Raw genomic sequence first — 22279 nt, 5'->3', positions numbered from 1 at the left:
GTTACACTTTTTCTCAACTGTCGTGCTCCGGTGACCGGGGTTGCCAGGTACAGGTAATATTTACCTACATTTATATATTGGCATTCATTAGATTAGATTAGATATACTTTATTTATCCCACCACGGGGAAATGTACTTGTTACAGCAGCAGAGGAAAGTGTAGCATACACTACAGAATTAGAAAAAAGTAGAAAAGGCAAAAAAACAGACAAACACAATAATAAACAGACAGAAGTATCTATAACCTACACAATAAACACGAAAAACAACCAACCTTCAAAACAGACTGTACTGTGGATAAAAGTGGCATGATATATAAAAAGAGTATTGTAATATAAAGTGGCCACAGTGTAAGAAATATTGCAAAGAAAGTGACCATGATATAAATAATATTATTGCAAGAGTAGTGACCATAATATAAATAATATTACAAAAGTAAGTGACCATGATATGAACGTGTTTTTATTTATTTAACAAATTCAAATATTTTAAATAGTTATTAAGAATCATAAGCGTCTATGAAACATGTAATTCAGTTTACTGAAGGGGTCAATAACATATCCTCTCTCTCTTTCTCTCTTTCCTTTTTTTTCTGGTCGCGATAGACACGTAACTGGCAACCCGAGTCAGTGAGCGAGCGCGTGCATGCGGTATCGTGCTGGAGCAGCAGTCTGACTCCCCGCAGGGATCCCCAGGGTTACACACACACACACACACACACACACACTGCTGTTCAGATGGCTTACAGAAAGGAGTAACTTGGTGCTTCAAACACTCTGTGATCATCCTGCAAAGTGTCCCGGGGCCACTAAACTACGACACAATGGAGCAAGAATTTGAAGACATCGACTCGTCCGGGAGATGGCAAAACCTTTACAACGTAAGTCTGGACCCGGGCCTCTCGTGTTTCTATGACGATCGGTTGCTAACTTACTTAGCCAGCCAGCCAGCTAGCTCGCTCGAACGCTAGCCCGTTAAACACCGTTGACCGGCGGTTTTGTCACTTTGAGCCTTCCTGCGCGCCTCATTTCATTGTGTTGACTCACACACTTCACGGCGCCTTATAGAGGCTTTATGTAGTGCTGTGCATTTAGTGCAGACTGGTGAGAAACTAGCTGTCCGCGCTACTAATCGCTGACTTCCGTAGCTGGAAAACGTGCAGCGGCGGCACAGCGCTCTGGGTGAGCTCGGTTAGCTAACGCTTGGCTGACGCTAGCAGACGTCAGCTGCAGTTTCTGAGAAACTCATCAGGACTTCCAGAGAAAAGCGCATGTGTTTTAACCACCAGCGGGCTTAGAGAGAGCCCAGCAGTACGTTTAGAATATTTCTGTTCCGGTTTGACTGGCTGTGACCCTGTAATGTGTAACTAACCGGAGGATAACATGTAACAGGAGATGTTTTGGACAGAACACTTACCCTATTTGGAAGTTCTAGAGAGAAACATCCAGTCCAGCTTAAACTACCGGTGTTACAACACAAACAATGAGATTCTAGATCAAGACAGACTATGAATCTTATCGTAGGAGCGAGATAAACTGCCCCAGGCTGATGTAAGACCACACATGTTTTGTAGTTGATTCATGTGAGGAACAATCCCTGAGAATAAAAGAATTTTAAAAAGAGTCTGCAGCTATCCAGAGTGTCATTTCTACATCACGACAAGTGGATTTGGATTTCTTATGCTTTAGTTGCTTCATTATTCATGACTAAAATAGTTTCTGATTGTCTGTCTCTAAACTTATTGTCCAGCAGAGGTGTGGAGATCATCTCATACGCACAATGAAGGCTATGTGTAATAAAAACAACCGCACAAAGCTGAACAGAACGTGCCAATTATAGATGACAGCTTTAGTGAATGGAACACTAAAAAAACACGTCTCATCGAAGAGCGTTTATTTCCATGTGTGGTGTGTTGACATGAGTGCTGACTGTGCTCACTGGCCTGCACTTGAGGCAGGCAGGCAGGCAGGCAGAAGGTGTATGTCATATGTGACACCAGTGGGTGTCTGTCCTGTCGCTGTTTTAAACTGAACATAACGTTGCACTTCTAACTTCTTCCTTGTCTTTTTTCTCTCCATCAGGAGATCCGCAACCAAGCCAGTGAATATCCTTACAGAGTGGCAAAACTTCCAGTGAATCGGAATTTGAACCGCTACAGAGATGTCAGCCCATGTGAGTCATATGGCAAATAAGGTTATTAATGATAAAACTGTATTATCGCATTAGGATACATGTGTAATTGGTAATCTTCTGTCTGGTTTCAGATGATCACAGTCGGGTAAAACTTGAAAACTCTGAAAATGACTACATCAATGCAAGTTTAGTCATGGTGGAAGAAGCCCAAAGAGCTTACATTCTTTCTCAGGTAAACAATGTAAATGTCAGTGTCGAGAGTGTGTGGGACTCGACACTGATGTTTTGTGAGCTTTGGTCAGGATTTTCTTTATATATACACATACATGCATACTTTGTCTCGCTTCCACAGGGGCCTTTGAGGAATACCTGTGGTCATTTCTGGCTGATGATTTGGGAGCAGTGTTCCAAAGCTGTTATCATGCTCAACAGAGTCATTGAAAAGGGATCTGTGAGTACACCCCAGCACCTGCTGATCATTGAATTCTTGTTAGATGCAAAAGGTCTTCAAGACACGTTCGAGGTGTCATATTATATTATATTATTCTGGCTACACACAGAGCACTTTGCATACATCGTCTGTGTTAGTTGGACTTCAGTCCAAGTGGACATAAAAATGACAAAGTTATCTGTATTTAAAATTCATGTGTTTATTATGGGTTTGCAGGCAATTCATTTATATTAATGTTGTTGTTGTTGTTGTTGTTGTTGTTGTTGTTGTTGTTTGTTTAATGGGTAAAAATGATTCAGTTGCCCTGGAGTTTAATTTTGAGATTAGGAAATGCATCCAAGAACATACAGCGCTATTTCTACAAATAAAAAAAATAATATAATAAATCAAAATAAATCCTCCTGCATCACCCTGTTGGGTTATTTAACAGTAATGACTCATAAAATAATTAATCAATGTTTTGTGTCAAATTATTGATTTTAAAAACAGTTTTATTCCTCCAGAGTCTGTGATCAAAACTGTGTGTGGAAACAACAGACTGCTGTAATTGACCAATCAGAATAGCGTATTTAACAAAGCCCTGTAATAACAGGCTTTATCTGACCTCAACAGCTATTTTAGAAGATTCACTTAATCCCATAAATGTTTTAAGATCCCATCCAGACATGTTTGAGGACAATGATATTCTGCTTCAAACAAGTTGTCTGATTTAATCTTTCCACACAGAGTGAAATAAAATTATGTCTATGACTGCTCCCTCACTGAAAACTCCAGAATCTTTGAAGATATGTAACATCTTTTTCGTTCAAAGGTCACAAGTTGCATCGTGGACCACGATTGGCTTCCAAACTAGATGTGAAGGCATAAAATCCTGCTTTTTTTTATTTTCTAAAAACTAAGATTCAATATGAGCTCAGAGAAACGTTCCACCTTCAGCAGATTAATGTGAAAACAAACTCTGCACAGTGAAGCTCAAACATTTAAGTGAAGGAACAATAAAACCACTCACGTTTGCATGAAGAGACTTGGCCCCAAACTCTCACACAGTCTCATCAGGATTGATTGTTAAAGTCATTTCAATCTTTTGCATTGCTTTGTGCCTCTGGCTACTTATGGCTTGTGTTATTATACGCCATGTATAATAACACAGCGCTATTGCCTACAATGACCCCGGGGGTAAGTAACATAATCGAAAGTGTTGTTTGTACATAGCACATTCCTTTACCATCGTAGTGGTATTTCTTGATAAAGATGGTGTGAGATTCATTGAACTGAAGTCCACAAACACCCAGTGACACACACCCATTCCCTGCAACACTTCAGAAGAGTGGGACCATGTGGCTTCATATCAAACACTCACAGTGAATTCATTTTTGTGTTAACAGGAAAAGTGTGCACAGTACTGGCCCACCACAGAGGAGCTACAGATGTCTTTCACAGACACAGGGTTTGTTGTCAGACTACTTTCTGAGGAGGACCAATCCTATTACACAATCCGAGTCCTCGAACTGCAAAACACCATGGTGAGCATGGACATTAGATAATAACCTAATGTAAAAAGTGAAGTGAAACTGCATTCCATTACTATCTTTGCATTGCTTTGCCTGCCCTCTCTGTCTACACAATGCTCCAATCATGGCCGACATCACACGTTTTCTGTTTTTTAGACGGGGGAGTCGAGGGATATCTACCACTTTCACTACACCACGTGGCCTGACTTCGGTGTCCCAGAATCTCCTGCCTCCTTCCTCAACTTCCTCTTCAAGGTTCGGGAGTCCGGCTCGTTGGGCCCGGAGCATGGGCCCTCTGTGGTGCACTGCAGCGCTGGGATTGGACGCTCGGGGACGTTCGCCTTGGTGGACACCTGCCTGGTCCTGGTGAGAACAGTGAGGGTGGGGGGCATGCAGTCACCGTTGAAGGAAAATGTTGCTTAAAGTTTAAGTTGAAAACAAAGAGTTAAAACATTACACAAGACATTCAAGTTATGGCAAGAGAGTAAGATGAGACGGTGTGATTATACTGACTTAGTGACGATTACAAGGGGAGAGGTTGTGGCATGTTGGTATATTCGAATGCCAGTGAATAGCTGGGAAATGTCTCTCCTTGCTTGATAAATTTGAAGTTGTGTAAATACTGAATGTTTTTGCATTCGTTCCTGTGTGGGCTAGTCTTCATCAGTAACATGGTATTGGACAGCTGGTAGAAGTGGTTGGAAGAAGTATGGAAATTAAAAAACTGACACACGTTGAATCTGAAACTCTTGAAAAAACAACCATGATCTGAAAGTTGATCCTGGAGGAAGTAGACTCTTGAAACATGAATGCTCTGAGTCGCTCCTATCCAAACATGCATTCATTGAGAATTCTATAGTTCCCATTTCCTGAGCCAACAATAAAACCTAGCCTGCTGAGATTGTCCAGCATACATTTCAAAGCCCCGGACAGCTTTCCTACTATGAGTCACTGAGTCCTGAATAGACACACACTGTCTTTATCAAATGTTTCTGTGTTTCTCTATACTCTGGGCGGGGTGTGGTCCCTCACTTTGTCACATGAAACTTTTTGAATCAGAATGAGATGACGCTTGAAGCCTGATCAAATCTGATCAAACTACACCCACAGAGTTCTGATGAAGCAGATTAGTGCAGTGTTTAAAAACTATTAATGAATAACAGCTTAAGATGTTTTATCAACTTGGATTATTACTTATTTAGCAATGAATATTTCATGCAGTAGAGAAATGTGGGTAGACTTGAAACCATTTAGTTGGTAGCTTTAATATTCCATTTAAAAATCAATTTGATTAATAATATATTGTGAAAATGCAGATGTTTCCTGAAGCCCTTAGTTCCTCTTTCAGACAGCTGTGGACTTGCTGCTGTAAAAGCAGCATAATATCTTCCTAGTTTGATTCAATTTGTATCTATTTTTAAAGAAAATGTCAGATCAAGTACTGAACCATGCAGGGCATGTGTAGATATCAAGATAGCAGCAGATGGCGTGTCCACTCAGATCCACTCTGTTGCACATAATGACACACAGACCTACCAAACTGAATGGGACCCAACCCAGCTACGGTTAGTAACCCTTGGATTCAATCCCGATCAGATCTCATCAGGTCTCAGGTATCATGATCCCTGTGGACTGTGAAAACCCCAAGCAGGAACCCTGAACTCCTCATTACCATACATGATTACAAACATGACATTCCCCTGAGTGAAGTTGTCTGAACGTGTTTCAGTATTTACCAGAAACACAAGTTTAAGTGCAGAGCCTTTTATTTCTAAACATGTTGATCTGTGCTGCAGATGGACAGGAGGAAGAACCCCTCGTCAGTGGACGTACAGAAGGTGCTATTGGACATGAGGGAATACCGCATGGGCCTGATCCAGACCCCCGACCAGCTCCGCTTCTCTTACATGGCTGTCATCGAGGGAGCCAAGCTCATCCTGACAGACAACTCAGCAGCACAGGTAGCTCAGCCATGAGGCTGTGGAATACGATTGTACTGTAAAATATGTCGGGCTTGTGTTTAGGATAAAACATCCTGTAGAACATGTTTATTAAGAAACAGGCAGGCAGAGTTTCTGACACCTATAAATGCTCTTATATACATGCACTGTTTTGTTATCTCTGTTATGTCACATCTGCATATCAGAATCTGCCTCAGTGGTCAAGTATGTGTTGATATGTCAGGAATCTGACTGCCAGTTTACTGACACTGGTTCTGAATGAAGGGCAGGTTGGCACCAATGATTTTTTTCTTTCTGCAGTCCTGGCTGTCAGTTTAAGTCTCTTCCTGTCCTGTCTGGTGCTCAATCCAAATCAAACAGTGATGGATGTGCAGAGAACAGTCTGGATGATTGCAGTATAGAACTGGATCAGCAGCACCTGAGGCAGGTTGAACTTCCTGAGCTGCTGCAAGAAGTTCATCCTCTGCTGGTGCTGGGTCTTTTTGATGATTGGATGCCCACTTTACTGACCAGTCTCTGTTAATACAGTACCCTTTTCGGGTAGATCATAGAGTGGGTGATACATAAAACTGTGGCAAGTTGGATACAATTCCTTTGTCCTCCCACCATTCTCAAAGCGCTGACAGGTTTTTACAGACAAACACATATATGTTTAATATTTTCAAGCATCGTTCTCCTCTTTAGCTCAGACAGGCTGCCTAGACATCCTCGTTAAATGTTCTTCTTCTTCTACCACCACACTAAATTCCTTCTATCAAGTTTAATACTCTAAAGGTTCTTTAAATGTCGACTTTGCTATGAATATTTATGAGTTTCTCTGTAACAACAGAAGAAACATGAATCACTCTTACAAAGAAAATCTGTCACAAGTTGGCTCATGGTATTTCCTTCTTTCAGTAAAGAAACAGGAGTTTTCAGTAAAACAAACGAGGACTGGTGTTTTACCTGCATGCCAAACGAATGAGAGCACATGAGACGAAGTTAGCAAGTTGCCATGAATTTAAAAGGCTATTTTTAAACACTCCCTGTCTACTTCACACCACTTGAGGATAAATCAGCGTCACCAGTCTGTTCTATAAGTTCAGGTTAGTTAAAATGAAAATGTATAAACAGAAAGGTGAACATAGTCTAACTTAGTTAGAAATAATGACAATCTTGAGAAATCCAAAATATTTCCTTCCTTATATGTTGGGAGAAAACTTACGACTGTCTCACCCCCTGTAGCAGATCAAGCAGAGAGTGATATCCAAAGAAGAGAAGGAGCCAGATCTGCCCCCTCCGCCACCTCCACCAAGACCTCACCTCAACGACAGCAAGCCCAACGGTCAGCCAGGACCGTGCCTGGAGCCAGAGGACGCCTCAGGAGACCACGCACCAGAAGAAGAGCCAGAGAGCCAAGACCACAACATGGAAGAGAACTCTGGGCAGTAAGTCGCTACCACAACTTCTTCAAGTCAATTTTGTCAAGTTGATTGTGAAGAAGGACACGGAAAATTTAAATTAACTTCATGGTGGTGTCTTTGTTTCCTTCAATGCACTAAATTACTTGAAATTACTTTAAGAGAACTCGACGAATGAATCTCTACCCGTCCTCCTTCCTTCTGCTCCTTTCATAATCATTCTTAAATTCTCTGGCTCGTCAGTGCATGAGATGGATGGGATTTTTACACTGTCTGCTGACCACTTACTCTTAACTGACTCTTATTTCAGCGTCAGAAAGCGACACCGTGAGGAGAGGATTGCCAGCACCTCACAGAAGGTCCAGCAGATGAAACAGAGACTGACTGACTCTGAGAGGAAACGAGAGAAGTGGCTGTACTGGAGACCCATTCTGCTTAACGTCGGTGCTGGGGCAGCTTTGGCCGCCGGCCTGCTGGTGTACTGGATGTACTCCTAGTGAAACACTCTGGGTCACTTAAAACTGACTCCTATTTTGCACCAGTACCTGGGATTAGGTACTTCTCTAAGTAGATTTAGATGGTAATATGTGCATAACTGAGGGTATTTATTTCTTAAGGTCAAAATGCGGGAGCGCTAGATCAAATGATTGTGTGTATATTTTTCATGTAAGATCTTAACAAAAATAGTAACATCTCAGGATCTTGGTGCCAGCACGATGATTTAATTTCCTTTCCTTCTTGTCACTGTTGATGAATGTACTGTATCATAGCAAATTGCTTTGAAAGAAACTAACTAAAGGTGCAGTACAAAGCAAAAAAAAAAAAGAAAATGAAAAAAAAAATTAAATCTGACAGGTTGTTTTTGCATTCTTTATTTGTAATGGTCAGATGTGTGTTGCTCATCTGTGGACACGTTTTTACATTTCAAGAATGACTTGTGTTGACTGTCCATCCTACCATAAATAACGTAGGTAGACTCCAGAGGCGAGAGGTCAGCTGTGGCAACGTCTTTTGTTCGTTTTTCTGTAAAGAAATTTGGATTTCATGCATGTATTTAGAGGTTTTCCAGAGCACCACTTGTTCTTCCATTCACATTTAGCAGGGCATCCCAGTACGGCCAGATATATATTTTTGTGTGACTGGACACTTCATGGGGCGCTGCCTTGCTGATGTTTGCAGACTAACACGTCTGCGAGAATGTTAACCTTTTGATTTTCTCTTATATGAGCATGTTTTGTTTGTTTTTTTGTTTCATAGATTTTGGTTGTCACATGGATCACACAAGCTGTCGGGTCCCTCACCGTTTAGTGTGTGTATTTACCCACTGGATGGGTTCATGTGTGTATTTTTAGGTTATCCCACTGTTTTTTTTTTTTTGTTTTTTTTTTTGTTTTTGAGGAAACCAAAGCAAAGCTGTCCATTTTTTTTTTTTTTTTGGAAAGTAACGATGAAAATCTTGTACTCCCATTATGTGGAATGTATTTTCTGTTGGATTTCTGACATAACTGACACCTGCATTACAAAGTGACAGTCATAGTAGCTTGCCGTTGCGTGTGACCTCTTAATTTGAATCCATGGTATCACCAAACTGGTTTTCAATTGACTGGGACCAATCTAAAGCTATAACAGTGCAATTTATAAGCTGGAGCAAGAGAACCTTTTGGATCCGAGTCCAGTTAGAAGAGAGTGATAGCATACACGTCTTTACCTGTTTGTTTAATGGTTGAGATAGCTTTTAATGTGCCTTGAAGTGAATTAAATGGGGGAAGGAAAGAAAAAGTGTGCTCCAAGGTTTCTTAGCATGATCAGGACAGACAAAAGTTTATGTGAGCTGTTTCCCACATAACGCGAGTAGCATGTTAGCACTGCAATGCCTGGTTTGTAGTAACCGGAGGTGTGACACAGTGAAGTGTATCGAGAGTTGATTGTACGCCAAACACCGTTAGAGCGTGCTGACTGAATAATGTGTTGCTGATTGGCTAGTTACCACTGTTGGACATGGCTTTTACACAGTTCTCATTTAACCCAGAAGAAATACATTTGACCATAACATTCCATTCATTCTTGTTTTCCACATAAGAATTTCAGGGGAGTTTTGTACACTGCTGAGTTGCAGTGAGAATATGACCGATGGTGTTTTGAAAAAAAAAAAAAAAGCAAACAAAACACAAAATACTTCTGAAAATAAAACATTCATCTTTTTTTACTAAGCCCTCTGTGTCTGCTTGTTTTATTCTTGAAGTCAGTGTCCACCCACAGCTCTCCCCATCCCTGCACTGCACTGCTGTGTTCTAGTCATAATTTCATTCTGACCGAGTTAAATCGGTGCAGCCAGACTGGAGACTTCTCATTGCGGATTCCAGGAATTGATTCAATATTTCAAGAAGAGGCCTTGCTCATATTGACTGCTGTAGTAATTTCATTTTCTCTCGTCTGTGGGATGGCATTGGCGTGTGTGGAGAAGGAAGCACTGTTTGTTCAGAGCTATCCACCAAAAGAAACACTGCAGATTGTTTTTTTTTTTTATATATAAATAAGCAGAATAATCATAGATGCTATATTTATAAAAAAAAAAAAAAAGTGTTCATATAAAACTGGTTTAATTCTGTTCTAAAAAATAACGTATGGGGTAAATACAACTGATATTTAACAGGCCAACTAATAGAAACTACAATTTGGACTACAAAGCGGTCCTTTATTGGTTGTTGGAGGAAGTGACGACATTAGGGCAACCAATACGATCCCTGATAAAATGGTAACTATTTCTTTGACTAAAATTGAATACAACTAAAATAACTGTCCCTTAAACTGAAGAGTTTTGTTAGTAACACCATATCCGACCTGTATTATTTTGTTCTATCACTGAATTATTGAATAACTCAACAGTTTTATCAGCAGCTCGGTGTCAGGCATCAGTCAGCCGCATTCCCGCTTACTTTTCCGCCGTAGTTTAAACTGGCAGTTGTGGCTGCAGTCAGTGTTTACAGGTGACAAATGTTTACAAGGCTTAAATATCGCTAAACGAAGAAAACTATACTTGTTTATCGTTCTTAACAGGACCATACCACTAACGTAGCTGGCTACATTTGCTCTAAACTGCCCTGAGCTCGTCAGCTGTCATGTCTCTGCCTCCAGAGAAAGCTTCCGAGCTGAAGCAGATCATTCACAACCACCTGCTCAAGGTGAGCAAATCAAACGGCTAGCTTTGCTTTGATACGTGTGTGTGTTATTGAACGGTGTGTGTGTGTGTGTGTGTGTGTGTGTGTGTGTGTGTGTGTGTGTGTGTGTGTGTGTGTGTGTGTGGTTAACTGTTAGTTACGCAGATGTTCCCCAGCTGCCATTCAGAACTATAGCAAAGTAATAAAGTTTAACGACACAGCACCTCTTAACTCTGTCTTTACTTTAAGTTCGGCTGTGATAAATATATATGTGATGTCTGTGGTTTAAAACACGTTATCCTCAGAGTGCTCTCTGATCAACAAACAGGTCAGCTGGGAGGGATGCACTGATACATGAATGTCCAGTGTGATTTGTTTCCTGGTGACTGGCTGACCATTGATCGGCTATATTTGTTTTTCCTATCTGAAAGGCATATTATATTTTGATCCTGCATTTGCACTAAAGTTTCTAATGGAATCCGTGTCAGACAACATGAGGGCGAAATATTCAGACGTAATGTGCGACTGTATTAACAGTTTTCTGAAGCAGTAATCCTCTGGATACCTTCTCACAGGTCTGCTGATCGTGATGGAGAACTTTGTGCTCTCTTCAACAGTGTGAAGAGGGACGAGTGCTTATAAACGAGCATAAAAGTGGGGCAGTGTGACATCAGTGGGAATGTGTTCATCATTAATTAACCTTAAATGACAAGTCTGCCTTAAGAGGATATTCAAATACGTCACAGAACATTGATGACACGTCTCTTTGGGACTCAGAGTGTTTATTCTGTCTCTTCTGCTGATCAGATGGATATCCACGGGAAGATCCGAGAGGTGCTGGCTGAGACTGTGAGGGATGACCAAGGTCCATCACATCGATCTCTGTCTGAGGCTGACTTCCTACGTGCTCTGCAGCGCAGGGGCATCGTAGATGATTTGATGAAGGACCTACACTTTACCCAGGTCAGCCAACACTTTGCAGGCAATTTTCAGATTCCACATTAAACATGGACTCTTCCTAACTGAATGTGAATACCTGTCTTGAATAATTTCAGTGCTTGAATACTAATTTGAACCGAGATATCAATTCCTCCATCGTATATGAATTTGGTTGGTCTGCTTTGGTAGGAAGTACCCACAGATGTAACAACAGGATCTCCTCCGAAGCCTGCAACTCACTTTGTTGACCAGAATATTATTCCCCTTAAAAAAAGTAAGAAACATAATTTACAAATTCAAGTCGACCGTGTTAAATGCTTGAACTGTTAAGTGAACTTTTCTTTCTCTCAGCCAATATTGACCCATCCAGACGGTACCTGTATTTCCAAGTGCTTGGTGGTAAGGCCTTTCTGGAGCACCTTCAGGAGCCAGAGCCTTTACCTGGTCAGGTGTGTTCTACATTTACACTCTACCTGCACTTTCGCAACCAGAGGTTTCGCTCCAAGCCAGTGCCATGTGCCTGTGAACCTGACCTGAAGGAGGGCTTCCTCTTAGAGATCCACAGAGATGGCATAGGTACATGTAAATGAACAGCAGGACCAGTGGTTGTCATTCTGTTGTCGCTTGATGTATTATCAGTACTAGGCGTGTCATTGTGTTACTTTTGGACTGCAGGAGAGGGCAGTAAAATGGCAGACGCGACCAGCATGCTTTCCATGTGTGACCCGGTTAACTTGGTGCTGATCAGGACTGACACCTCCAGCGAGACGACGCTGGTCTCGTCGTACTTCCTGGACTGGAGGACAGTCCTCAGCTCACCCAGTGGGAAGACCTGCTTTGCTGTGGAGCTGATGGGAGTAGGTGAGGAAGGGTGATTCTGCTACAGTGAATGGGCGAGTGATGCTGTGCACTGAATTATTCATGTCTTTATATTTAAAATGCGAGTAAGAGGGACGAATAATGAATGCAGTTCATTGATAGAGTAGAGGAGAACCCAGTTCACACTGACATCTTACTGTAGAAATCAAACAATACTGTTACAGTGTGGAAGCAACAGTCAGAAAACAACGGCACAAGTCTCCTCTTCCAGACTCTACAGTTAAGATCTGCCACAAAGATGCTTCCTTTGTCTGTAGATGATCATACAACAAGCAATATTTATTTTAAACGTCCTAAAGATGTTCTATGAGGGAACATATGGAATTAAAATGATTTTGTTAAGAGTTTTTGTTTGTTTGTTTCTGTAATCAAAATGTATTTTTAATTCTCGACATTTATACAGTTGAAGCTGTAGAACATGTGTTGTTGTAAAATGAAGCAATGTCTGCTTATAACAACTCCTCAGAGACTGAACATGCCTATGAGTGTTGAGTAGTTCAAGTAAAAACTGATTTAGTTTTCTTTATGAATCTCTGAGATTTCCTTTTTTGAATGACACTGATTGTTGACCAGAGACCAGAGGTTACATGAAGTAGTGTTTCACAAGAAACAAGCAAAGATTAGAGGGAAGTGATTCATGAAATAACTAGAATTTGAGTAGCTAAACAATCATTTTTATCTTTTCTGTCCATGATGTTGTGACTAGGGGCTCTAGCCTTCAGGCTGGAAACCACTGCTGTAAAATATTAACAGTAAAAGAATGTGTCCCTTTATGAATCTGAGTGTGACATCAGCTTTCAGTGACGTGTGTGTGTGTGTGTGTCACCAGGAAGTGAATGCAAAGTCCCAGCTGGTGTTTTGACGGTCAGTCTGGAGCTCTACCCTCCTCTCACAGAGAGTTTGAGTGCTGACATCATCAGCACACAGGTCAGTACACTGGAGTCTCTTTATCCTGTCTGTTTATTCATCTGCTTCATTATTCATGAATAAGTTAATGCTGTGAATTACCAGTGAATCTTTACGACAGGATTCCATTAATGCTGTTACGAATCAATCAGACTTGATATAATGGCAGCACTGTAAAAGATTCATCAAAGCTCTATGCTTAATAACTGATGTCACTGTGTATTTCCCATTCAGCAATCACTGGAGAGGCAGAGGACGGCGGAGAAGGAGAGACTCTTCTTGGTTTACGCCAAACAGTGGTGGAGGGAGTTCCTGGAGATACGCCCGTCTCACCAATCCAAAATGGTGAAGATCTTTGCACAGGTTCGTCTACATTCACGTGTTTTAATCATTTTACTAACAATGGAATTCTCTAAATGAGTGGGTTAATGGGTTGTATATGTACTCAGACACCAAATAGATTTCCTTGGAACTAGCTAATTAATTTGCTGTTGGCCACATACACTGAAGACTTCTCATATTCCTAACCCAGTTTAGGGATCATTGAATCCTGACTTTTGACTCCTGACTCACTACCTCTGGGTGTGTCTCTGTGCTCTCTGTAGGATGAGAACGGCGTCAACAGGCCAGTGTGTTCGTACGTGCGTGTCCTCCGGGCCGGCAGACTGCTGGAAAGTCCACGACAAGCGGCCCGCTTCGTCAGCCTGCTGGCCCACGAGAAGGCCCCAGTGGTGGGAAGTGGAGGAGGCAAGCAGGAGCAGTGGTGCACATTAATGGCTTTCCTGTGTAGAGGGAAGGTAAGGAGGAAGTGTCTGGCTTCTTGGCAGCCACAACAGGGATAGGCTTATTTTTTCAGATGACCGTGTACTTACTTGACCGTTAGATGTTTGAAGACAGTTACAATGGCAGATTTAAAGCTGTTCACACCAAACTTCCTGTCAAGTGGGAAGTGTTTTATGATTTCTTCTGAATGGAAATAAATCCAAAGTTTATGAAGTCACTCACCCAGGTGACTCTCTGGACTTTTTGTGATTTACTATCTTGTTTGTGACGTACTCACTTTGAGTACACTCAAGGCAGTCATCCAAACTCTCCATCTGGACCATCTTCACGTTATTATGGGTATAACTTTTCCTTTGCTCTGTCAGGCAGTATAACAGTTTGGACATCTAACAGCGCTAATGAGTCTCTGGGCAAGATAATAAGACATAGATTACAAGTTCACAGATGGAAATAACTGCATGTTACTGTCAGTGATTATCAAAAGAGAATCAATCTTTCAGATATTTATTTTAGATAATAAAAATAGTTAACAGTCAATTAATTGGATGCTTTGTGAACAAAAGTTTTTGTGTTTTCCATCTGAAAACCAGAAACTACATGTTCCAAATGGTCTTCTCAAACCTCTTCATTCAGTCATCCTAATCACATACTGATGACCAAAAATGAAAAATACTATAAACTTCAGTCAAACACAACGAACACCTTTCTTCAACACAGTGCATCAAATGAGATGTTTAAACCTGCAGCCAGTTAGGGGAGATAAACAAAACTGAAAACTAGATTAACGAAACATGTTCCGCAGTCTCTTTCCCGCTCCATGTCTTTCCCCGTTATTTTTCCCATCCTGTCTTCTGTAATATTTTTCTCTGGCCAAACGCATTACAGTCCATGACCCCTGACTGTGACGTGGACATTCTTTCCAACATAACATTGAGACCTATTCTTGGATTTCTTTGGAGCTGATTCTGAATTGCTGAAATGAACCAATCTGTCATTCAGGTTAAGATTTATTGACTGAAAACCATGGCTACACAAGGTGGAGTATCAACTAAATATACAAAAGACATCCATCATGACAAAACAAAGCACAGAGGGACGTCATACGGTTATAAGTCTTCCCACATCTGTTTCCTGTTGGTGCCTTTATCTGTTTTATATAAACTTATATTGAATGTTGATCAGACAAAACAAGTCATTTGATGAGTCATGTCTCTGGAGCCCAGAAACATCATGTAATAATTGTTATCAGATGAGTAAAAAATATAACTAATACATTAATATAATATAATTATTAATAATAAAACAGTTTAGCATTACATATTTAACATTCAAGTGTAAAAAGAAGCTTTTCCTTTTAAGCTCCAGTCAGTTGGTAAAAGCTTTTCCTTTACCGTCAACCAGTTGCTCAGATAAATTAAAACAAAATTTAGTTAACTCTAGATCGCATTTTTAAATCCTTCACTCCTCATTTTTTGATCACGGCAAATGTTGAATCAATTATCTATTAACACTGCAAAATATTTCTTATTTTCCACCTCAGATTTCATCAAATGACTTGGCTACCTTAACTGAAAACGTTGAGCAACTTTTGACCAGCCCTAATTCTTGCTTATCCCTAGTGGTTCCTCAAAAGCAGTCAACCCAGCACAGCGTCTGTCTTTCAGCCTTTTATTTCACCAAGCTCTCACCAACGACTAAAAGTCAGCCCTAGAGTTACTCTGGTCCAGTGGCTTGTTCCTTCTCCCATCCTCTTTGGTCATTTTGCTCTGCCAGAAGCCGCCAAGCTCCAATTCTAGAACAACAACTACGCCGCTTGCCATCGGCAACCCCCCCATGCAGGGTCTGAAAACCTCCTCATCCCGGTGGTCCAAAACACCTGTGCCACTTGTGTAAACACCAACACTCCCCTGGTGTTCGTAGTTCAGGATATAACGTTATGGCTAAACTAAGTAATATTAGCTAACAGCAGCTACAGTTTACTTCACTGTCCATCAGAAAAACTCTGCAATTCGCAGAGAGTTGAGGTGCCGGAGGACATCAGAGGGAAAACCATTTTCTCAGTAAAATATGATCCAGTCAAATAGTTAGTGGTGTGTGACTTAGTGGTGCCAACCATTACATACTTCCCCTGATGCAGAGCACAAAGTTACATAGCGTGAGAACAGGCGCACAGGACACAGAACCAATGACAGTGAAGAAAGTAGAGTAGAAAAGTTACATAATGCTGCTTTGAAATCAGTACGATGACACATTAACAATCAAAAACCAACGCAAGTATAATTCATTCCTTTTTATAGGGTGTGAAGTAAAGATCATATATTGAATAATATGTAATGTAACTGTATTTTAAGCAGATCCTCATAACCTCTGACTAGAATGTACATTTAGAATACATGTCACATATTCCTGCTCCTGTCAGACAGCGTCACGTAAACGTTCACATTCACTCCTTTTCTGAGCAGCGGCTGATTGTGTCATTTCTGAGAAGGATTTGTGCAGAGTCAACTAACTGCTGCATTTTCATCTCTCGGCTAGATAGTGGGGAATTTCCCAGACCACCACAGGATAAATGTTCCCTGCCTCTCCTCTGTGAGCGGCTGGCAAGACAGACACAACACAACTCTCACAAAGTGGCCCTTGTCAGCTGTGATTTATGACTTTCATTCCAGGGAAAATTAATTTAGCCTCATCAGTCCCCAGCCTGTTCCAATGCTGCCGTCCATATTAGCACTTCTGGGGAACATCTATCATTCTGACTTGCCCGGAGCCCGAGCCAGCACGCAGTAGCAGTCCCCAGCTCAACCCAGGCCTTACCGGAAAAAGTTACATGAGTAAAATAAGAGTTGCTTACTGTCATGGACAATTTGATGACTACAGAGCTTATTTCCTCTCCAGCAGGCTTCTTCTTATGTATTTTCAAGTATTCTGAGAAAAGCTAACAGCGTAGTAAGAACAGGATATTGTATTTCTGTTTAAACCACACGGTTGTAGTGACATGATGAAATAGACAAGCAACAGGGACGGTGTGAAGACAGCAGTAAATCTGTTCAAATCCGTCTAAATATAGGGACCCGGAGTACATCAAGGTTAAACTCCATGCAGTTTCTCACTCCTGAATATTTGCTAACAGCTCGTCTATATTTTGCTTGAGATTCCAGGAGAGAGTTTCAGTAAAAGTGGAAGTGACGAAACCAGCTGGCACACACCAAAGGGGTCTGAGCTGAGTCTGAATGCACAACATTTCAAGTTAATTTTAGGCGTCAGAACCAGTGTTAATGGGGAGGGGAAGATCATTTTTAGGAAGTTATAATAATATTTCAAGATAAAACTTTTTTTAAAAGAATAAAGGAATAATGTTGTAGTATTTTTAAATAAAATGTATTTATTTAGAGATAAAAGTTGTTGTTTTTTGGGAGGGGGGTTTTAAAGATTTTTTGGGGCTTTTTTCAAGCTTTATTTTTGACAGAGATAGCTGAAGAGTGACAGGTCGGATTCAAACCCTGGGCCATTGCTCAGCCTTCGTACATGGGGCGGATACTCTGAGCTAAAAAGTTGTCAAATGTCTCAAGAATTTAGTCTTGATATTTCTCAATGTAACTAGTATTACTGGTAATATTTTGAGAACAAACATAGTTATGTGATATTTGTTTTTGTGAATAAAGTGCCAATATTTCCACATAAACTTTCATATTTTGAGAATAAAATCATAACATTTTGGGAGTAAGATTTAATATTTGGCGATGTTATTATACATTTTTGATACCCTTACCCAGACCCACCCTTAAAGGAAAAACAAAAAGGCTTATTTGGAACACAGAGTTCATTCTTGACCTTTGAGAACATGACATGAAAGGTCCTCCTTCTGGCTTTTGGAGCCACAATTCAGTCTGTCATGACTTTGTATGACCTAAAGTGGACTTAAAAGAGGTTCTGGGCTCCTGAAGTAAAACTGACTTTATGTTAACTTTAATATTTCATTTAAAGAACACTAAACATGATATTGATAACAACAGTTTCCTCACTCTCCGTCCTCCTCAGGGGGACTGTGAAGACCACGCCACCCTGCTGTGCAGCCTCCTGCTGGGTTTTGGTCTGGATGCGTATGTTTGTGTGGGCACCAAAGCCAAGGGTACACCACACACCTGGGTCCTCACCCGCGGTACTGATGGGAGCATCACCTTCTGGGAGAGTCTGACAGCACACAGGTCCAATAAATGTGTTTTATGTAACGAAGCTGCTTTTACTGCCCCCCCCCGTCACTCTGGAATTGAACCAGAACTTTAACTACAGTGCCACCAGAGTAGTTAGACCAGCTTGGACATTTAAGGAAATGCAGCTTATCGTTAATAATAAAGGAAGAGAAATTAACAAAAGATATAGACGCATATTTAGATTTTTTTTTTAACTTAAACATTTGAAAACTCCTCCTGTAACTAGTAAATTATAAACACTGTCTAAAAAGTATTTTTTATATTTGTCCTTATGTGTTTGTCAGCAGAATACCTCAGAATTCCATGAAGGCATTTCCATGAAATTTCATGGCTGGGATCTGGGCCAGAGAACAGTTGATTACATTTTGGTGGTCATCCAGTTCTGGGATTTTGTCCATCAATTATAGCTTTGTCCATAACTCACTGATCTCATAACGGACATAGACCTCATTTCATATCTTCTGTCAATTTCGCAGAAAGTCGTGACATCTGTTTACAGCAAGCACTCGTGGATCACTCTAAGTGTTTCGTAGGTTTTCGAGGATCTTCTGAATCTAATCTGAGTCTAAATTGTACAATTGTGTCCCAGCCTTTCATTTCAGTCCGGTCATTTCTCACTCATTAGAACTGGAACTGTATTTGTTAGGCAGTTTCCATGAAGCTAATTGAATAGAGCTACAGTTTATTTTCATCACTTCGTGGAATAAATGCGCTCCCTACGCTGTAATCCTATTTATTAATTTGTGAAAAGAGCATTTTCTGATCATTTTGTCAGTATGTCTGCGATGACACTGATAATCTTTGATGTCTCGTACGTATGGTCAGATACCTGCACCAGGCCATAGACCCAGATGCCCCGCCCTTGGCCCCCCAGCCCAAACCGTCCTCCCCCTACCGGACTGTGGGCTGTGTCTTCAACCAGCACACCTTCCTGGCCAACTGCCAGCCCTCCGATGCTGTGGAGCTCTGTGTCTTTGACTTCCAGGTAAGAGGCTGGTGTCCCTCCCGGTTTGCTCATCTCTGTCGCCGGATTGGTTGACCAGGGAACTGTCAAACTGATTAAATCAGATTTATGTGGTATTTATTAATCATGAAGGGACTTAGATGTTGAAAAAGTGCCAGTGACAAAGTGAAATGACATTATTCGGTTTGTTTCGCCAGGGTTCAGTGAAATGATTTTTAATATGAAAATCTTCATTTCCTCCGCATATTAAATTGTCTAGAGAAAATCTAATCAAATGGACTGTGGTGATTTTAAGTCAAACCAAGGGCAGAGGGAGCCTGGAGCAGAGAACAGTGGGCTTGTGACCAGATCAGACCAGGGGCTGGTTTGTGGGGAGAGAAATTGAATCTGCAACAGTTCCATTAATCAGAAACTCCTGTCCTGTCATGTTACCCTAAAGCAAGGCAGCAAACCCCCAGTGGCTGCAGCGTTGGTGGTGCTGGTGGTGCTGGTGGTACTGTGCGAACGAGAAAAAGTATCATCAGGTAAATGGCTGCCTCTTTTCTTCCCCTCCAGAATCAGTCTCGGTGGAAGGCGATGAGCGAAGAGGCTCTGAAGTCTGTTTGCGCCCCAGGCTCCACCACCTCTCTGCCCCCTCTGCCTCCACTCTGTGCCCCGTCTCTGGATCCCGCTGCTGCCAGCAACCAGCTGGAGCTGGAGATGCGCTACCTGGTCTCAGAGCACAGGAAGGTAAAACTATTTTTGCACATTGTGAAATATCACCAAAAAGTTTCATGGTTGGCTGAAGTGGAAAAGTAAAGAGAGGCTAACCTTCCTCAAACTGACAGAAATGCCACATTTCCACCATGAGCTCTGACTGGTGCTTTAATTCCATCATCTTGATGAACATGACAACAGTGGAAGGAAACATGGATTCATTTGTTTGGCCAGTTTTCTGTAAATTAGGTTAATGTTTGATCTACATTTGATGGAAACTTGACTGTGGCCCAAATATCCTATTTCAGAAAAATCTCATTTATAAATTATCATATAACTACTCTTTGCCTTTAACAGACTGACTGTTTGCATATGGAGTGACAAAGTGTTGTTTTTTTTGTCTGATTTGCCACTGACCAATCACAAGTCATGTGTTGTGTATTAATCACTGAGCAGTAAGTAAGTGATCTGTCTTGCTCTCCTCCCTCCTCCAGGATCTGGAGCTGGCGACGGTGTGGGACGACCACCTGTCCTACCTGCTGTCCTCGGCGCTGTCAGCCTACGAGCTGGAGCGCTGCACTGGCGTCTCCTGCGGTAACGAGGAATTCCAGGACGCAGTCAGGAGAGCGGTGCCGGACGGACACACCTTCAAAGGCTTCCCCATCCACTTCCTGCACCGCAACGCTCGCAGAGCGTTTGCCACCTGCCTCAGGTGAGTCATGTGGATTAGAAAAAAAAATCCTCACAACAACAACTGAACTTTGGTACTATTGTGAGTGTATGAAAGCACAGTTAAACAAATCTCTGAAACCAGTCAGATAAGATTGTTGAGTTTCAAGGAGAGGCTGTGTGGAGGGTTAAAAAAATGTAAACTGTAAACTAGCCTGTGCATACTGCAGTGATAGACACAGCAACACTGCAAACTCACCATTTTGTCTGTGACAGGATTTAGTTTGAACTATCCCCCAGGCAGCAAATCCCCAGCAGCTGCAGTGTCATGTAGCAGATCCTCACCTCTGACCTGTAAGAGAGAGGAGACTCTTGCTACAGGGACCGACAAATGTGTCCAATTTTCCTAGGCACTAAAGGCGTTTGCATTATTAGAACAACATAAAACAAAGAATACATAATGCATTTTATTTATAAGCTTCCAAGACACCAAAAGATTTTCCTGAGCTGGATGTGTGGGCATTAGCAGCCTAAATTCCCGCCTTTCCAAACTTCTTTTTGGGGAGTAAAAAGACTCACTTGTTTCTCCAAAGTCATAGTTCTGATATACACTTTCATTATAAACATATTATAGAGCAGAACAGGTTTCTCAAAAAAGGTTTATCACTTTTAAAAAAGACTTTACAGTACGTCATATTTCACACTCTCTCTCTTGTCACTTCCTGTGCAGGTCTCCGTTCTGTGAGGAGATAGTGTGTTGTCGCGGTGACCACGTGAGGCTCGCGGTCCGTGTTCGGGTGTTCGCCTATCCTGAGAACGCATGTGCGGTGTGGCTCATGTTTGCGTGTAAATACCGCTCTGTACTCTGACCAACAGACACACGGTAACCAAAAACTACCAGCTTATGTTGCACGCCAAACCCCGGGATGATATTTTAGATGTTTGCGAGGACACTTCAGGCCTGGTGCTTATAGATTTGTGGCTGTGCTGTGATACTCAGGCTTTTATTTTGTAGTCCAGTAGACTCCTCATTTGTACATACTTTTTACACTCAGAATTGTATTTATTTAGATATATATCTATTTTTGTAAATAAATAAACTTTGCTTATCTGACTGTGAACTTTGTACAGACCTTATTGAAGATCATTTCCAGTCGAATAGTTTTTAAAACTTAAAAAACTTAAAAATAATGCCATTAACTTCATTCATTTGAATAGGTCTTAAGACATGTAGTGCATATTCCAATGACAAAATATCTCACATAGCACACAAAATAAAATAAAAACACTATTACACATTACGTAAAACATGCAGATGGTTCATCACAGCATCACAACAATGTAAATCACTGAATTTCAATCACTGATGTTGCATTTTCAAATAAAGCAGCCACAATTAATGATCTCACTAACTCATCAAAAAAGTTCGGAATCATTTCCTTAATATTATACACAAAAAAATGAAAGCTGAACTCAAAAACTGAAACCAAAGCTTTGAATTTAGTTTACAGCACGCTGCAATACTGTAAATATGTTGAGTCTGACTTTATAACAACAAAATGATGCCTGTGATTGTATCAGCATCCTGTTAATGTTCTGTATCTAACATAGTTTCATT

At 41.1% G+C, this 22279-nt stretch overlaps 2 protein-coding genes across 3 annotated transcripts; both read left to right on the top strand.

Annotated features, from left to right (window-relative positions):
* The first annotated feature begins 33 nt into the window (after positions 1-33).
* ptpn2a (protein tyrosine phosphatase non-receptor type 2a) lies at positions 34-9666 on the top strand. Of its 2 annotated transcripts, none has more exons than XM_019263619.2 (10): positions 34-53; positions 606-880; positions 2082-2172; positions 2265-2365; positions 2486-2584; positions 3970-4107; positions 4252-4461; positions 5892-6056; positions 7284-7483; positions 7767-9666. In XM_019263619.2, the coding sequence occupies exons 2-10, from the start codon at positions 824-826 to the stop codon at positions 7951-7953; spliced, it is 1248 nt and encodes a 415-aa protein (XP_019119164.1). In that variant the 5' UTR covers positions 34-53; positions 606-823; the 3' UTR covers positions 7954-9666. The 2 variants fall into 2 exon arrangements, with proteins under 2 accessions (XP_019119164.1, XP_010750567.1); XM_010752265.3 differs by having other exon boundaries at positions 36-53; positions 7281-7483.
* A 614-nt stretch (positions 9667-10280) lies between these two features.
* cep76 (centrosomal protein 76) lies at positions 10281-21774 on the top strand. The gene is made up of 13 exons (XM_010752276.3): positions 10281-10638; positions 11422-11577; positions 11743-11827; positions 11905-12129; positions 12229-12414; positions 13262-13359; positions 13573-13701; positions 13944-14135; positions 18160-18326; positions 19158-19317; positions 19852-20025; positions 20487-20704; positions 21392-21774. Exons 1-13 carry the CDS (start codon positions 10576-10578, stop codon positions 21528-21530), a joined length of 1992 nt encoding a protein of 663 aa, XP_010750578.2. The 5' UTR covers positions 10281-10575; the 3' UTR covers positions 21531-21774.
* Positions 21775-22279: the final 505 nt, after the last annotated feature.

Source organism: Larimichthys crocea, chromosome XIII (assembly GCF_000972845.2).
Source record: "Larimichthys crocea isolate SSNF chromosome XIII, L_crocea_2.0, whole genome shotgun sequence".
Taxonomy (NCBI): Eukaryota; Metazoa; Chordata; class Actinopteri; family Sciaenidae; genus Larimichthys; species Larimichthys crocea.
The sequence above is the reverse complement of the archived record's forward strand: the minus strand, read 5'-3'. Positions and strand labels throughout refer to the sequence as shown.

Coding starts and splice junctions, on each gene's coding strand:
- ptpn2a (XM_010752265.3), top strand. CDS start 824: ATGGAGCAAGAATTTGAAGACATCGACTCGTCCGGGAGATGGCAAAAC. Junction 2,366..2,485: donor GAGCTTACATTCTTTCTCAG/GTAAACAATGTA, acceptor TCGCTTCCACAG/GGGCCTTTGAGGAATACCTG. Junction 6,057..7,280: donor CAGACAACTCAGCAGCACAG/GTAGCTCAGCCA, acceptor CACCCCCTGTAG/CAGATCAAGCAGAGAGTGAT.
- cep76 (XM_010752276.3), top strand. CDS start 10,576: ATGTCTCTGCCTCCAGAGAAAGCTTCCGAGCTGAAGCAGATCATTCAC. Junction 11,828..11,904: donor TATTATTCCCCTTAAAAAAA/GTAAGAAACATA, acceptor TCTTTCTCTCAG/CCAATATTGACCCATCCAGA. Junction 14,136..18,159: donor CTTTCCTGTGTAGAGGGAAG/GTAAGGAGGAAG, acceptor CGTCCTCCTCAG/GGGGACTGTGAAGACCACGC.